This window comes from Gaeumannomyces tritici (genome assembly GCF_000145635.1).
Source record: "Gaeumannomyces tritici R3-111a-1 unplaced genomic scaffold supercont2.4, whole genome shotgun sequence".
Classification (NCBI taxonomy): Eukaryota; Fungi; Ascomycota; class Sordariomycetes; order Magnaporthales; family Magnaporthaceae; genus Gaeumannomyces; species Gaeumannomyces tritici.
The window spans coordinates 4,151,643-4,167,415 of record NW_008804548.1 but is presented as its reverse complement, the minus strand read 5'-3'; the positions used below and the strand labels follow the sequence as shown (position 1 = coordinate 4,167,415).

General features: G+C 60.2%; 6 protein-coding genes and 1 non-coding gene across 7 annotated transcripts; 3 read left to right on the top strand and 4 right to left on the bottom strand.

Annotated features, from left to right (window-relative positions):
- Positions 1-392: 392 nt before the first annotated feature.
- Positions 393-2,363, bottom strand: GGTG_08806 (hypothetical protein; the record flags this gene model as incomplete). Its single annotated transcript, XM_009226648.1, has 5 exons — positions 393-742; positions 844-1,159; positions 1,240-1,818; positions 1,931-2,100; positions 2,171-2,363. 5 exons carry the CDS (start codon positions 2,361-2,363, stop codon positions 393-395), a joined length of 1,608 nt encoding a protein of 535 aa, XP_009224912.1.
- A 346-nt stretch (positions 2,364-2,709) lies between these two features.
- On the top strand, positions 2,710-4,599 carry GGTG_08805 (hypothetical protein). Its single transcript, XM_009226647.1, has 5 exons — positions 2,710-3,041; positions 3,112-3,526; positions 3,581-3,958; positions 4,014-4,256; positions 4,339-4,599. Exons 2-5 carry the CDS (start codon positions 3,421-3,423, stop codon positions 4,356-4,358), a joined length of 747 nt encoding a protein of 248 aa, XP_009224911.1. The 5' UTR covers positions 2,710-3,041; positions 3,112-3,420; the 3' UTR covers positions 4,359-4,599.
- A 477-nt stretch (positions 4,600-5,076) lies between these two features.
- On the top strand, positions 5,077-5,865 carry GGTG_08804 (hypothetical protein; the record flags this gene model as incomplete). Its single annotated transcript, XM_009226646.1, has 1 exon — positions 5,077-5,865. The coding sequence occupies one exon, from the start codon at positions 5,077-5,079 to the stop codon at positions 5,863-5,865; it is 789 nt and encodes a 262-aa protein (XP_009224910.1).
- Positions 5,866-6,185: 320 nt separating this feature from the next.
- On the bottom strand, positions 6,186-6,272 carry GGTG_20175. Its single transcript has one exon. It is a non-coding gene; the product is annotated as a tRNA-Gln (tRNA).
- Positions 6,273-6,358: 86 nt separating this feature from the next.
- On the bottom strand, positions 6,359-8,676 carry GGTG_08803 (hypothetical protein). Its single transcript, XM_009226645.1, has one exon. It carries the CDS (start codon positions 8,439-8,441, stop codon positions 6,531-6,533), a length of 1,911 nt encoding a protein of 636 aa, XP_009224909.1. The 5' UTR covers positions 8,442-8,676; the 3' UTR covers positions 6,359-6,530.
- Positions 8,665-11,517, top strand: GGTG_08802 (ribose-phosphate pyrophosphokinase 1). The gene is made up of 3 exons (XM_009226644.1): positions 8,665-8,904; positions 9,004-9,151; positions 9,226-11,517. Exons 1-3 carry the CDS (start codon positions 8,794-8,796, stop codon positions 10,494-10,496), a joined length of 1,530 nt encoding a protein of 509 aa, XP_009224908.1. The 5' UTR covers positions 8,665-8,793; the 3' UTR covers positions 10,497-11,517.
- On the bottom strand, positions 11,406-15,650 carry GGTG_08801 (hypothetical protein; the record flags this gene model as incomplete). The annotated part of the gene is made up of 1 exon (XM_009226643.1): positions 11,406-15,650. The coding sequence occupies one exon, from the start codon at positions 15,648-15,650 to the stop codon at positions 11,406-11,408; it is 4,245 nt and encodes a 1,414-aa protein (XP_009224907.1).
- Positions 15,651-15,773: the final 123 nt, after the last annotated feature.

Below are 15,773 nucleotides of genomic sequence, written 5' to 3'. Positions count from 1 at the left end.
CCTCGCTCCAAAACGGAACGACCACCAACACACACACACACACACACACACACACACACACACACACCCGCTGGCCGGCTACTCCAAACTTGCCCTCCCCTTGGCTGCCTGGCTCCCCGCAGAAATTCAGAAATGGGGTGGCCTGGCGCAGCATACCAAACCCGGATCCGCAAGGCTAGTGCCGTCGTCCCCCTCAGCCAGATTGCAACAATGCTATCCACCCAGGAGGCCCCTTCAATTACGACCCGGCCAAGTCAGGCCAACGTCTCTTGCTGGCGGCTTCGCCGGCCGGTTTATCCAGCGAGCTTGAGGCGTGCGTACGTCAGATGGCTCCCTCTGCGGTTGCCATCCTGTTCTTCCTATTCTTCCAAGCATCCGGATGCCACGCCACATCATAGACGCAGAGTCTGGCACCGGCTGCCGATACCGTCGAATATGCATGTGTTGTCGACGGGTGTGTACTGCTTTGTGATGATCTTGATCACCTCCTGGGCCACCATGCCGCCCGTCAGAGCCGAGATGTTGTGGAGCTCGCCGCCACTGGCCCTGGCCACCTCCTCGGCCGCTTTCACTAGCCGATCGTTTGAGGCGGCACTGGGCACCATATCCCTCATGGTCCCCATGATGTCCTCGGCCGTGGCAGCGGGGTCATCTGCGGTGGCAGACAAGGCCATATAGATGGGGACCAGCGACAGGGGCATCATCATGGCCTCTGCGTTCGCGTCATTCGCCAGTTCGGCCGCTGTGGCAACGTTTTAATATATATACCCCCAAGTCCCGGTGGCAAGCCGCGGTGACCCGACCGGGGCAGCAGCAAGGGATGCATGGGTGGATGTGACTTACCTACGACCGAGGCCAGCCGATCAGCGCTGGGCCCAGTCTCGGTTGCGTTGATGAGCTTGACAAACGCAGCGTTCTTGCAGAACAGCTCCACCTCGGCAGGCTCGATCCCACCACCGCCTGGCGACGATCGGACCGTCTCGAGCACCTCAGCAACATCCCGACGCGCCTTTGCCTTGTAGATGTTCTGAAGCTGGATGTAGACGCTCGACTGTGCCTTCATGTCGGGTACCTTCCCTGGCACCGGCAGGCACTGGTGTTTCTCCCAGAACGCCCCCACAGCCGCCGCGATGACCCAGAAACTGCCCTTGGCCGCATCCTGAACACAATCTCGTTAGCCACGCACCGATCCAAGGCCGCGCTAGGTCAGTCTGGGCGGGGGCGGGGGCGAGAACCTACCTTGTGGGTATCCAGGTACTTGAACACTTCCTTTAGTCCTGACGGAAGCGAGGGTGGCGAGATGGTCTTCAGGACCGCCGCCACTGCTTCGTCAAAATTCTCCTCCCCGCCCTCTGCGTTGTCTCTCCTCTGCGCCTCGGACACAATCTTCCTGAAGGCCGTCTTCTCCGCATATGTCGAGGGGTAGCGCCCATCGTAGCTCTCCTTCCACTGCTCGAGATAGTAGAGCAATATCACCACGTACGGCAGGTGACCATGCTGGTGGTTGTCCAGGCCGTCAATATCTGCAGTCATGCCCTTGGCGAAGTCCACTAGCTCTGGCCAGGGCCCTAGCAGGCGCAGATCCGTCGTCGCCGTCTCGTCTGGGTGGGTGTCGACGATGGGGAAAGTTCCAGGCAGCTCCACCCGGAAATACGAGTACAGCCCGGCCGAGTGTACGGCTACCAGCGGCGTGCCGTGCTGGCGGCCGTAGGACTTGACGAGATCCCTGTCGCTCTTCGAGATGGGGTGCGAGTAGATGATCAGGGAATAAGCCGGCGAGGCTTGCCCAAGAAGCTGCTCAAGGCCAAGGGGGCCGGCCTGTGGCGGAGAGAACGCGCGTCAGACGGCATTTTCCACGCGAGATGAGGCAGCGCCTAGTCGGGTCGCTCGCCGGGAAAACGTTCCCTTGTTTCCGCCCGCTGTGCCATACCTCGTGATTTGGCTGCCATTCGCCTTGGACCTCTGGATTCAGCTCCACCAGCAGCTCCGCGCAGCACTGTGCCCTGGGTTTCCCTATCGAGTCCTCGTCTAGGAAGAAGTTGACTCCCAGATCGGCCTCGCAGACTGTAGCCTCGTCGAAGATGGTGAAGCGTCCGATGCCTGGTGCCGTTCAAGGAGACGCCGTTAGCCCCCAGGCCAGCCAAACAGGACGCCGCCAGGATGGACTTACCCGGCAGCACCAGATTCTTAAGCGTCTCGACGCCAACGGTGCCGCTACCCGAGTTCACCAGCAGCAGGTTCGCCGACTCGAGCGCCGCCTGGCCGCTGGCCGCCCACAGGCGCAGCTGCCTGTCGTACTTCTTTTCCTTTTCCGACGGTCGATGGAGGGCCGGTGGGGTCTGGCCGGCCACGACTTCCGTCATGGTGAAATAAAATGAATCGGCAGGTCTGGACGCTTGGACACGGCGGGTATATCGAGGGGCGAAAAGCAGGCCGAGGCGGAGGTCGAGAATGAGGGGAGGCCTTGCGACAGACGTGTCGGGAATCGCGCTTCTCAGCTGCAGCTCAGCTTTCCCGTTGAGCCTGCCTGATGGCAGTCGCAGTGGCTGTTGGTGGCTGGAGGGGTCTTGCCTGGGACGGGCGCCGGCGAGTTGCAACCCCCACACGTCTCCAGATTTGGGCTTGTGCACGGACCATCTGTGCACACGTTGCATCCTGTTTGGTCCTTCCCAACATGGCGCTGGAGGTCCCAACTGCCAGGCGCTGCTTCCTCGCAGAACAACAGCCCGGCGACGACGCCATGCGTTGGAAGTGCGCGCAGACTCGAGCTGGGCAGAGAATCTAGACTTGCATCAATCCAAACAACGTTGGCTGAAAATGGCGTGTCTAGCGTCGCCGCAATCAACCAAGTGACCAACTTCGTGATCAATTGTTCAACGACTTACACGCCCCCTGGCTGTGCTAGCTTTCCCTTCTCGCCACCTCCTCGCACGCAATCTCAACGCGCAGCACCGCCAGCCCGCTATGGAGTCTACCCTCAAGTGCAACGCGCCGGCATGCAGAATCGACCTTGAGGGCAGAGCCCTTGTCACCAGCTGCCTGTAGGTCCAAGAACGGCCCCCGACTTCCTCTGCGTCAGTAGCTGACCGAGTGCTTCGTGTTGGCCCACAGCCATGTCTTTTGCCTGGGCTGCGCCCAAGGCTGCGGCCTGTGGACACAAGAAAACCAGCATATTGGGCCATGCCCAGCTTGTCGGGCTACTCCGGAACTTGTCAGCGTCGTCAACCTCAAGCCGACCGACGACGACAAGGCCATCCTTCTCAGAGGCCTGAGCCCAGCTGCCATGATTGACTGCGTCACATCGGCCCTCTACTTCTGGGAGTACCAGATGGCGCAGGAAACGTTCGGCATAGTCATGTCCCGCCCAGTTGTCTGTAGAGATCCGTCACTAAGTTTTAGCCCAGAGCCTACCATCGCTACATGTCGGAACGCTTGTATGACAGGTGCACGGAGTCCAGAGACGAGCTGGAGGAGGTTACGAGGGAAAAGGACCGAGAAATACAAAGGCTTTTCGAGAGCCTCAAAGGTAGGCCCATCCATCCGCTTCCGTGCAAAATGCAAAAGCTAAACGCCATGGCAGCCATGACAGCGGAACGAGACAGCGTGCGGCAAAAGAGCGAAGGGCTAGCGACCATGCTCAAGGAGAAAACCAAGAAGCTTATGCAGTCGCAAGAGCTCTATGCTGGACTCAAACGAAGGGCAAGGCTCGACCAGCTTCATGACGCTGCTAGCGAGGCTGCGGACTTGGGTCTCGACCGCGCTGCTGTCACCGGCCCGGCTCCGCTGGCAAGCCGCACGTTGTCTGCCTTTTACCCCAAGCAGACAGAGCCAGGCTACCACAATGCTGGACGCCGCGAGAACAGATCACACCCGTCCATGCACCCGGGCCTTTGCAAAGTTTCGCCCCGGCACCTCGGTGTCCCTCAGTTCAGTGACCAACCGCCCAGGCGCACTCAAGGTTGGTCGCCCCCTTGGTCTTTTTCCAGTATCTATAGATACTCACAACCTGATAGGACTTGCCGCGACCCCTATGGACCGCACTACTATGAATGACAGGTCTGGTATCGGATTTTCTGCTGTGCCAGCTTTCACGGGCAGTAGCTCCCAGCTTCACAATAGTGGGCAACGGTTCGATGATTCCCGCGGCTTTACCCATCATGCTCCCTCCGGAATCGGCGCCGGCTACGGACTCAACAACCAGAGGCCCGGAGGCCAGGTAAGGGGAAGTATCGCAGTCTCAAATCTAGGGCCCAGGCGTGAGTGTCACCCTAGCTCTCTTCATTGTTTGCTATGTCAAGTTGCCCGCTGACCAGATGCAAGTTGCACAACACCATACAGCACCTGTCTTTGCTCCATAATCGCTCGATATAGACCACGGTGAAGGTTCGGAGTGTGAAGGGCACCGGACCTGACATCGCAGTGGGAAAGGATTGCCAAGTTACCACATACAAGACCTCGCAGTTGATGAGGATTCTCCAGTCGCTACACGAACAATTTCAGATTATTCGCTCTACCTGCCGATCTCATGGTGGATAAGGAATAAGCTAGCTCAATTTCATTAGCTATCCCATTAGCTATCTCAATGCCATTAGCTTGCTCCATGTTCGATTCCCCATTGTTCATGTCAATCCGGTTGTCGGGTCGAGCTACGTGGACAAGATACGAACACAAAGCGTCGAGACCATCCACAAAGACTCAAGTTTTAGCACAATGGTGGCTGCCCACTAGTTACGGAACCTGCCAATCCCTCAAAACCCAAGACCTCCTCTCGCTGGTATAAATTCTGACGCTGATCTACTGCCGAGGCTAGCTTCCTGCCGGAATTCCTATCAGCTTTGCAGCCAAACTCACCATCTACCGGAGCCCCATCACCTTTTCAGCCGCGTTCATCTGTCATTGCATCCAGCCAGCAGAATGAAGCTGACGAAAATTCAAGGGGTTGAAGGTGCTGAGCACGCAGGACAGCGCCAGCGGTGCTTGCAAAAATTCCGGCAGTGGTGGTACGATACCGAGTCTACTAACTCTTCAAGTCCCTCGGTGTCACTTGGTGATATGCCGTCGCCCGGCCCTTTCGCCATGGCTGGCGCCAAGCTGCTCCACAGCGAGCCTTATCCTCCAAGCAACGCCGCCATCGATTCGGCTTCAGACGCTGACGTCGGTTCGCCTCCCTCAGAGACCCCCGCCGCCGTCAATCCGTCCAAGCGCCACGGCATGGTGTTTAGCCCCGAGACGAAGGCCCGGCTGAGCGAATTGGTTGACGGATACCAACCGACCGAGTCTGTCGAGCCCGAGTGCGACGCCGAGCCTGTCGCGCCCGAGTGCGACGCCGAGACACTCAAGTGGCAACAACGGGGCCTGGATCCCAACTTCAGGGCTAACGTAGAACACAACGCAAGGTACTTGCGGCACTTCCAGGAGCTCGTTGGCCAACTGCAGCAGACTATGGAGGCCCTCAAGCAAGATTATGAAAGCCTCAGGCAAGATTATGGGAATCTCGAGTATATCTCCGCCGAGCACGTCCGAAACGCTGCGGCCCTGGAGCAAAACTACAGGAAGATCATGCTAGAACTGGCGAATTCCCTGCTAGAATGCGATCGGCTGAGACGAGAGAACGAAGAGATGAGGCGCGAGGCTGCGAGGCCGCCGCGCAACAGCCATGCCTCAGACCTGGCTGATGAATCGACAAGATTAATACACACTGACGGGGCCAGCCCCCCTGGAACAGTTTCGAGCAGAGGAGCAGGGCTCCTCCCAACAAGGAGCATTGGCCCCCCAAGCCACTCGGGAAGTGGGGAGGTAGGTGATAGTAAGTACGGCTCCAGACGCCTCAGACGTGACGCGCGCGTCGTCGCGAGGGCGGGCTGAGTTGTTTGTGCTAGATGAGAAGCGGGCGAGTTTGCACGGCGCATGGCCATGCCTGCTAACGCCCAGCAAACTTTGTGCCCTCATGTCATTCCCCGTGTGTCTTGAATGTTGAGTGCACTCTGTGACTATGATATGATTGTGCAAAGTCCCTGTCCTAACGCCCTCGCCTTGAGGAGGGTATTTGTTCAATCCACACGCCCGAAACAGCGGGTAAGGAGAATCCAAAAAGAAAAAGCAAAAGGCGACCCCCAGCCGACAGACGCCGTGCGGGATGTCGACGAGCGCGACAGCTGGTCTGCAAAAATCAAAAGTGCGGATTAAGCCATGGCCAGGGTTCGAACCTGGGTTCTCAGGAACCGAAAGAAATCGATCAAAACCTGATGTGCTTACCACTACACTACCGCGGCTGTGCATATCGCGTTTCTGTGGAGTGGCTATGACTTTCGGGCCCTCGATGACGTCACCAACACTGGTCCACACTAGCTGTACAAATAGCCAATTTATCCAATAAAAGCCTGCACAGGAAACGGGATAGAAAAAAAAGGGAAGGCAGTAGGGGTTACAATGGCATGTCAAAAGTACAGGTTTTATTCAGCTGCCATGTCAGGGTATCTCGCGTTGATCATTACCCCTAAAGCCTCGCTCCACTGCCAAGGACCCATCCCCTATTCCGTACCGAGGGCATCCAACAGCGAGAACCTGTTCCTTGCTTTGGCGGCGGGCGGGTTCGAGGCCGAGCCTTTTCCTTGCTCCGCCTGCGCTTGCCGTTTCCTCTGCTTCTTGGCCGCCCGGGCTGGGTCGACACCGAATTTGATGGGCTTCTGAAGGTCGGCGAGGTCTCTCAGCAGCTCCAGACCACCCGCCTCCTTCAGCCTCCGCGGGAGGTCCCCGATGTCGTGGACTGAGCAATAGGCCGTGATCGGAGGCAGGTGATAGGAGAGAAAAGTCGACAGCTCCGCAAACGCGGGTGGCAGTGGGAGTCTGCTCTTGCCGTCGGCGTCTTTCCTCGCCGCCCTACTTGCGGTAAAGTCCAGCGCTTGCTTCAACATTCTTAGTGAGTATAAGGTCGCCTGCAGCTGCGAAACCAGGTGTAGCACATCCCAAGTGCCACAATCTCTAATTGCGCCGTCTGGGTCCGTGGCACGGCGGAGCATGTGCAGAACGAGCGATTTCTTGCCCGTGTCCCGCGATCGTTGTATTTCTTCGCGCATAGACAGCACCGTCCAGACCATGTCATCCGAGGAGGCCTCATCCTTCTCGTTCTGGTCCAGATGGTCGCGTATCTTGCCCATCAGCGCCATCAACTCCGTGCAGGACTCTGCAATGTCATCGTCAGAGCCGACAGGCAGCGAGACGCGTGTGCCGCTAGAGTCGGCCGTGGTCAATCGCCTGTATTCCCGCACTTCTGCCGGCACCGTCGCTGGCAGACCAATTTTCAAGATGCGGTAGGCCAGCTCCCTGATAGAGCAGCCCATCTCCCACGCGCTTGTGCGGGTCCAAGCATCGACTAGGGGAGGTAGGAATATGAGCAGCGAATCGTCGTCACGCTCTGACCTGGAGGTCACGGCCAAGTTGGCGCTGTTGCTCTCAGGGGAGCCCAGATTGAGGCACTGTACTGCGAGTTCTGCAAGCCTGGAGTCCATGCCGTAAAGCTCTGCCAGCGCAATGGCCGTGTTGAAGCTAGAATCCAGAGGGCAGAGACGGTACTGCTCCATAAAAGTCGAATAGGCACCAGGAGACTCCTTGATAGCCGCGGCCTGCCTTGCCTTTTCCAGCAACTTGCCCTCGGCAAGGAAGGAATCCAGGTGCAGCTCAAACGCCAGGGCTGAAAGGCCATAGTTTGGAGCAAGACCTAGCCTCTTGGCTACTTTGGTGGGCGAGTAGGAGAGGGCGTGCAAGCCATCGGGCCCGGTGATATGACCGCTCAGGTCAAGATCCCTCAGGAACACCACGCTCCCTCCCTTTCCGAGGTCGAAGACAAGCAGGTCAGAATCCGATGTCAGGACGACGCCGCCGTGGGTGCGGACCGAGTCTGCGCAGTAGCAGTCGGCCTCCTCGGGCACTAGCTGGGTCAAGCCGCCATAGCGGTCTGACTGGCGGAGCGCGTCGCAGATGGCCTGGACGGCGAGCGGAGGCACAGGCAACGTCACAGCGGTCGATTGTGCAGGCTTTGACGATCTAGAGAAAAGTCGCCTCGGATCGACGGGGCCCGCCCTGTGTGCCGCCTCTGCAACTCCGTGTGGCGTCGCCAGGAAGAAATTATTCAGCTTGCGCGAGACCTTGAGAGATCGTTGTAGCCGTTCGGCGACTTTATGGCGTGGGAGGTGGCCGTCGAAATAGATGGCAGCCACCTTGGGACCTTGGCTCTCCAGCTCGTCAAGCCAGGCGACGGCGGCGCTACCCAGCAGCTGATACGAGGGCTGAGCGAAGGGACTGGTGGGGCCATGTTTTGGGGAGCACAGGCCGATGATGTGGTAGGCAAGGGCCGGCCCGTCGATCACCACCCGACTGTCGGCACCCAGGACGCGAGGCTCTCCATATGGGCTGAGAGTGGTGGTCAAGTGGCGGATGCCCATCGTGTGTGCTTGTCTAGGCGTTGGCTGTTGCGCAGCGTGGACATGCGTGTCGGGCTTGCCTGATGAAAAGCCCCAGCAGGGATCGCACCTGGCCAAAAAGCATATTCAGGCGTGTTAGCTGAGGCAGGGACCTTGTCCTAACAGGCAAACGCCGCACGTGTTTGGTGGGGTCACATGCTCGTCGAAGTGAACGAAGACTGGGTCCCGACGAAATCTTCGCGCAGAAATCCTTGCACCATTTCTCGCCTGGAATGAAAAGAGGGCCCTTGTCGGCTGGTCCGAGCATAGATAAAAAGCTCTTTTCTCGCAACCCCTCCCGAAAAATTCGCCAGGCTCTTCCACTTCCTTCACCATGCGCAACACTCTCATCTTCTCGGGCACGTCGTGTCCGGACCTGAGCAGGCGAATATGTGAGAGCCTGGGCATGGCTCCGGCCTCGGCCGAGCTCACCCAATTCTCAAATGTCGGTGGCCATTGGATCCCAGCATGATTGATGGCTGCGTGGCTGCTGCGCCTGAGGACCGTCGAGCTGACCTGGACCGGCCGTGCCCAACCACCACAGGGCGAAACCAGCGTCCGCATCCTGACGAGCACCCGTGACAAGGACGTCTTTGTCGTCCAGTCGGGCAGTCCCAGGATCAACGATACCATCATGGAGCTGCTGATCATGATCTCGGCCTGCAAGGGCGGCTCGGCGAGCAAGATCACCGGTATGCCCGCTCGACGCATGCAGACGTGCACCAGACCCCTCGAGCTAACCATTGGCCCCTCCCGTCGCTCCCAGCCGTCCTGCCGTACTTCCCCTACAACCGCCAGTCCAAGAAGAAGTCTCACCGCGGCGCCATCACGGCCAGGATGCTCGCCAACCTGCTGCACGTGGCTGGAGTTAAGCACGTCATCACGGTCGATCTGCACGCCTCGCAGATGCAGGGCTTCTTCCAGTGCCCGGTCGACAACCTGCACGCCGAGCCGCTCATCGCACGCTGGATCCGGCTGAACGTGCCCAACTGGAAGGAGGCCGTCGTCGTCTCCAAGAACGCTGGAGGCACCAAGCGAGTCACGTCCCTAGCCGACGCTCTCAAGTTGAACTTCGGCATGGTGACGACGGACAAGAAGCGAGGCCACAGTATGACGGCGAGCATGATCCTGAACCACATGGACGACCCGGAGATGATGGCAGCGATGCTCGAGGCTCGTGGTCGAACCCTGAGGGGCCAGGCCCCGGAGGGTGAAGCTGCAAAACAGCAGATTGAGAAGAAGCAAGAGTCCAGGTCTCGTGTGGTGGCTGATTCAAGCGGATCGCCTAGGAGGGCCTCCCTGAGGACATCCAACGCAAACACAAATCGGCGGTCGTCGCGGACAACGCCGCGGCCTTCGGTGGACGCTAGTGTGGACTCTGCCACGGCTCCAGCTGTCGAGGCTACCGGCGATGTTGCCGACGACGAGGCCGACCAGTTCAACGATGACCCCTCGGACGAGGTCACGCACGCGCGCCTAGTCCAGGGGCACATCGTGCCGGACGACTTTCCGTCGCCAGCGACATCTGCGGCAGATACCAGCCTGCCAGAAGACGATCCCATGATGATGTCCCACGCCTCCTCGTTTTTCCAGCCCGATAACCACGCGCTGGGCGGGCCAGGCGACGCTGGCAGCTCTGACGAGGAAGAGGATAAGCTTAAGGACCCCAAGATCGAGCACATGATCACCCTCGTCGGCAACGTGCGGAACCGCACCGTCTTCATCGTCGACGACATGATGGACAAGCCGGGCAGCTGGATCGCCGCCGCCGAGACTGTGGTCAAGAGAGGCGGCGCTGAGAAGGTGTACTGCATCGCGACCCACGGCGTCTTTGGTGCTGACTGCCTCGAGCAGCTAGAGGCATGCGATTGCATCCACCGCATAGTCGTCACGGACAGCTACCCGATCCGCCCCGACAAGGCCAGCCGCGCGAAGAAGCTCGTGGTTCTCGACCTGTCTCAGCTTCTGGCCGAGGCCATCAGGCGGAACCACCACGGCGAGTCCATCTCGCCTCTCTTCCAGCACATTCTCGACTGAAGGGCGTTCTATAGCCCTTCAGAGATTCCTTGCACCCGAGTTTTGGCGAGCTCTTTTCATCTTTACCCAACCACCACAGCGGTATGTGAATCGACGACTCTCTGTTGACTCGGCTTTTTTGTGACGATGTACGACTTTGGCGAAGGTATGCGTTTTACTTGCTTTCAAAGCTTGGCGTCTATGGGTAATGCAGGTGTTTCCTTTTCAAAGGGGAGGACGGTTGGGTCGTCACCAAAACACCATGAGCTAGACTGTCGACCAATCATGCGGATAGCATTTTCTTGTTTTGTCATTCTCAGACACATCCCTAGCGTTGGCCGGGCTGTTGCATCGGATGGCCTGGTTTCCTATTCTTTAATACCCTGCAAGGGGCTCACCAACGATGCTGCCTTCTGGGCAGCAGGGGCTTCATTCAACCCAGAAGAAGTACCTAACGGAGCGTTGGAAGAACAAATGGCCCCCTTCCTGGGGCCTCTCGATTAGCAGAAGGCCTGCTGCTCGGACCCGTCCTCGGACGGTGCATCCTCTTCCTCACGGTCGATGGGCAGCGCGCAAGATAACTTTTCGAACATGTCATGGAATTCAGTCATGCACGAGTCCTAAGTGATTAATATCTCTTTCTCGTGCTCTCGATATCTACTTTGAATAATCTATCTTGGAGGCTGCTCCGGGGTGGCCAGTGCCATCATGACTGGAAGCCACCAACATGTCGGTTACGAAAAAGCCTCAAGCGTGCGGCCCAACTCTATCCGGTTAGTTCCACGAGTTGCCATGGCTCGAATTCTAAAAAAACTGAAACATGTTCCTTTTCTCTGAAACTTTCTCCTCTTCAAAAACCTCTGCATTTTCTCTCCCAAAAATGTCTTCTTCAATGATTCCCTTCTGCACGTTCCTACGGCAAAGTCTGGCCTACGCGGTCCAGTTGCCAGTGCCACCTGTAATCACGGCGTCAAGAAGTCGGTCTACCTCGCTCTTGGTACTGCCCATGTTGTGGTCGACGTGCAGGGCCGGTGGCACGCGCTTGCCCAGGGCGCAGAAGGAGACGTCCAGGCGCCAGGCGTGGGAGGTGCCGTCGCCCCAGCGCCTCGAATCGCCGAACTTATAATTGCAGGTCAGGGCGCGCGACGGCCGCGGGCAGCGGAACTCGGCGTCGTCGTGCCGGTTCGGCACCATGGGCTGGTAGTGGTTCCTATCGACGAAGAGTAAAAAGACGTGGCGGCCGTTGTACGAGCCGCGCGTCGTCGTCTCGGTCACGATGGGGCCGCCGCCGCCGCCGCCGCCGCCACCGGCTTTGGTCTCCTGGTCCTCTTCAAGCGTGTAAAGCACCACGAATAGGCCGTACAGATCGGCCGTGACCTGCGTCATCCACGACGGCGTCCAACTGCCCGGCAGGTGCAGGAGCTGCCACATGTTTGCGACGAAGGGCTCGGCGATGCCCTCGGCGCTTGTGACAACCCAGCGGCGGTTGACGCGCGCGTAATCGGCGTGCCGCGGGTGGTCCTCGTTAATCAGCACCGATTCGACGAAGCGCAGGTGCTCGAGCTTGACGCGCGGGCCCCAATCGCGCCGCCCGTAAACGTGCATTGCCATGGCGTTCCAGTAGCAATTACCCTCGTCGTCCCGGTTCTGGCTACGCAGGAACTCGACAGGCTCGACCAGCGGGAACCCCCGCAGCAACGCCGCCTCGGCCGGCCGGTCCTCGACCCAGCGCCGCCGCTGCTTGGTCGCCTCGGCGGCTGCGGGGCTCTCGGCCTTGTGGCGGTGGTGGTCGTGGTCGTGGTCGTCCTCCTGGCCGTACAGCCGGTCCAGGCTGCCGTTCTTGGGGTGCACGAGCTCGCGCTGCTGCTTGGTTGTCGGCTTGGTCTTGAGGGCCGCCGATGCGCTCTTGGTGCTGCCGCTGGCGTCGCCCTCGCCGCCCGCGGCGGCGGCAACGATGCCTGCGTCGACGCGGAACTTCTCTATCAGGAGCCGGTCCGGCTGCCGGTTGCCAAGCGGGCTTTGGACCACTGTGCCAGGAATGGTGCCGGTGAAGTTGCTGCGATCCTGATACCGCATCAGTTTTTCCGAGTTGCCACTGTCGTTGAGTTCGTAAAAGGCCGCTCCGTCGAGCGGGGGCGGCCGCGGCTTCCTGGCGGCGCGGTCCTGCGCCCGCGTGGTGCGCCGGGGAGTCTCCGGAGCGGCGTCGAACCCTCCGGGAGCGTTGTCTTGAGCAGCCGAGGCTTGGCTCAGAGGTCGCGAGCCCGAAGCAGTGGCAGACGTTGTGCCGCCACCCATGCCCGTCGTCGGGTACGACGAAGGGGCCGAGCTGGCCGACTTGGGCGGGAGCGTCAGGTCGATGGCGACGGGCGCGGGCTGCGGGGACGGGGTCCGCTCCTCCAGCGAGATGGGGTTCTCGGCGCTAGCTCCGGCGCTAGTCCGTTGCTGCTGCTGCTGCTGCTGCTGCTGCTGCTGCTGCTGCTGCTGCTGCTGCTGCTGCTGCCTCGCCGGGCCCTGCGGCTTCCACTGCTGCTGCTGCTGATGCTGCTGCTGCTGGGGCGTGGCCAGGATGCCGCGCACACACACGACCGGGCCGATGAAAAGGGGCGCGTCCCGCTTGATGGTCTCGAGATCCAGCAGGAAGGCCTTGTAGGCAATCTTGCTGGCAAACTCTCTCTTCTTCTTCTCGTCGACCGGCGGCCTGTCTCCCGCGGGGGCGTGCTGTGCACCAGGGCCGGCGTTGAAGGGGGGAGGAGGCTGGTGGCGAGGGAGGCTAGGGCGCCGCTGCTCCTGCTTGCTCTTGGTGTGGGCGGTGGGTGCGTTGGGCGCGGTAGGCGGGGGCGGAGGAGTGGAGCTCACCCTCTCCCAGATGGTCTTGACGCTTGGCAGCTCGTCGTCACTGTCGCTATCGCTGTCGCTGTCGTCGTCGCCGTCGTCGTTGCTGTCGTCGTCGTCCTTGCCGCCGCGCGCAGTGGGGGAGGACGGAGGTGGCGTGGCGTGGCTGCCCGACGCCGCCGCCTCTGACACCCTGGCTTTCTTGAAGGCCGGCAGCGACGCCTGCGCGGGCTGCTGCGAATCGGCCGCGCGCTTGTTGGACCTGTTCCACGACTCCGGGCTGATCTCAACAAGCTCCAGGGGGCTCTCGCTGCGCCGCGCCTTCTTTTTGGGCGGCGGCGGCACCTCGACGAGGTCCTCCCAGGTGGCCTTGCGCTTGCCCTTGTCCCTGGCCTCGGTCTGGCTGGCGTCCGCCGTCTTGTTAGCGCCATCGGCTCTGCTGTCGGACAGCTCCGTCAACATAACGTCGTTCTCGGCAACAGCAGCAGCATCGGGAATGGCAGCAGCGACGGCGTTGCTCTCCAAGAAGCTCATGTTCGCTAGGTCAAGGACCATCATCCCGTCAGAGCCTGCTGGCTGGCTGGTCGTTGTGGCGCTGAAGAGAAAGTTGTCGCCCCCGGGGGCTGGCACATCAGCCATGTCGTCGTCGACCATGTTTTGCGCAAGCTCCTTGGCGGGCATCGATTCGAAAGAGTCGTTCAGCAGCTCATGCATCTTCAGAGAGCTCCGGGGCTGTGAGGCCTCGGCCATAGGAGTGTGATGGTCACCCATGAGAGTGCCTTGGAAAAAGGCGTCAAAGCCGTGGCCAAGCTGTGCCAGACCACCCATCTCGGTATCGACAACCTGGCCGTCGGGGGCGCCGCTCATCTGATGGCCCGACGGCTCCTGGTCTTGGACGGCCTGTAGCGCAACCGCAGCGAAGAGGGTACCTGCCGTCTCGGGGACCTGCTCCTTGTGAGCCGGCAGCGTGATGTTTTCGATGCTCATGACGGCCTTGACAGGAGACACGGTCTGCGATGCCATATCTGCAGCTCCAGCTGGACTCGCTCGCCAGCCCACGGGGACATCTTCACCGGCACCCTCTTCGGCCTCGGCAATGGTCGCCAGTCCAGTGGCTTCGACGAGGGTCGGGGAAGAACCGAACGCTTCCTCGGCCTCCTCGGTGAGCGAGCCAGCAGCCGGCTCTTGTGAAGGAGAGCCAATGTTTGCAGAGAGGTCAGTGGCCTCGGCGTCAGTCATCTCGCCCTCGCCTGCAAGAACACTCTGCGGCTCAATGTCGTCATTTTGGACCACGGTCTCGGCGGCATGGCTGTGCACAGCAGAGGCCGGGGGAAGAGCTTTGATGGCATCGCCTTTGGTATCCGCCTCGAGGCTGGCGGTGTGGGAGCCTGTCGCGGGAACAGGCTGGCCTTGGTCGTCGCTCTGCTGCTGGGATGCATCTGCTTGTGCCAGACGGGCAACCGCAGCAACCGCAAAAGCAACCAGAGACAGAGGCTGCTCTTGGAAGACATCGTCTTGGGCGTCATCGTCATGGGCCGTACCCTCTTGAGCGGTATCCTCTTGAACCGCATCCTCGTGAGTGGCATGTTCTTGGACGACATCTCGTTGGGCGGCACCCTTTTGGTCCGCAGACTCCTGGGTTGCATCATCTTGAACGACTTTCTCTTGGGCTGCATCTTCTTGAATGGCAGCCTCCACAGCCGCTGTGTAGGAGTCGAGTCCCGAAGCAACCTGCTCTTGAGTGGTGCTCTCTGCCATCTCTCCATCCACGCTGCCTTGGGCGCTGGCGGGGTGCTCTTCTTGGGCACCATGCTCTCGAGAAGCAGCCTCCACGCCAATAGCCTGGGCATCAGCAATATCCGGATTGAGCCGGACGGTGGGCTTTTGGTGATAGTAGTAGTGAATGCCGAATTGGTCGACGTAGACCTCGTGCCCGCCCAGGTTGCCGCTGGGGTAGGAAGCAAGGGCGTCGTCCCGATCCGACGCAGGCTTCTCGGCGGCCGACTCCAGAGCCTCGTTATCGGCCTCTGTGGGCTCGTAGCAAGACCAGAAGCCGTGCTTGCTCCAGAACACGTCGACCGAGACCTCCAGCTGCTGCGGTCCCTCGTTCTTGGCAAGCGCTTGCTCGTGGTAATGGTGGGTGTACTTCATCTGGTTGGCGAGGCTCGACCGCTTCCACACCTGGCCCGGCGCGTGCCCCACGGGCTGTTCGGTCTGGGGCTCATTGGCGGGAGCGGGAGGGAGACTCAAGATGGGCCAGGTCTTGTTGAGCACGCCGGGAGAAAGCGTAGCAACGTCTGGCGCGGATCTCGGCCGCGGGCCAGCAGCAGCCGAAGACTCCATTTCGGCGGCTTTTTCTGGTTCCAGCATGCCGAAGCAATTAAGTGGCGGGAGGAGGCGTAGATACGAACGGAAGAGACGTGAGGACGCGGCTACGAAAGTAGTACAGACCAGCTGAGAAGGAAG

What these genes read in the sequence shown, in the direction of transcription:
- GGTG_08803 (XM_009226645.1), bottom strand. Translation starts at nt 8,441, where the DNA reads ATGGGCATCCGCCACTTGACCACCACTCTCAGCCCATATGGAGAGCCT.
- GGTG_08802 (XM_009226644.1), top strand. Translation starts at nt 8,794, where the DNA reads ATGCGCAACACTCTCATCTTCTCGGGCACGTCGTGTCCGGACCTGAGC. An exon ending in AGCTCACCCAATTCTCAAAT is followed by an intron (nt 8,905 to 9,003) that starts GTCGGTGGCCAT and finishes CAACCACCACAG; the next exon opens with GGCGAAACCAGCGTCCGCAT. An exon ending in CTCGGCGAGCAAGATCACCG is followed by an intron (nt 9,152 to 9,225) that starts GTATGCCCGCTC and finishes CGTCGCTCCCAG; the next exon opens with CCGTCCTGCCGTACTTCCCC.
- GGTG_08805 (XM_009226647.1), top strand. Translation starts at nt 3,421, where the DNA reads ATGTCGGAACGCTTGTATGACAGGTGCACGGAGTCCAGAGACGAGCTG. An exon ending in GCTTTTCGAGAGCCTCAAAG is followed by an intron (nt 3,527 to 3,580) that starts GTAGGCCCATCC and finishes ACGCCATGGCAG; the next exon opens with CCATGACAGCGGAACGAGAC. An exon ending in CTCAAATCTAGGGCCCAGGC is followed by an intron (nt 4,257 to 4,338) that starts GTGAGTGTCACC and finishes AACACCATACAG; the next exon opens with CACCTGTCTTTGCTCCATAA.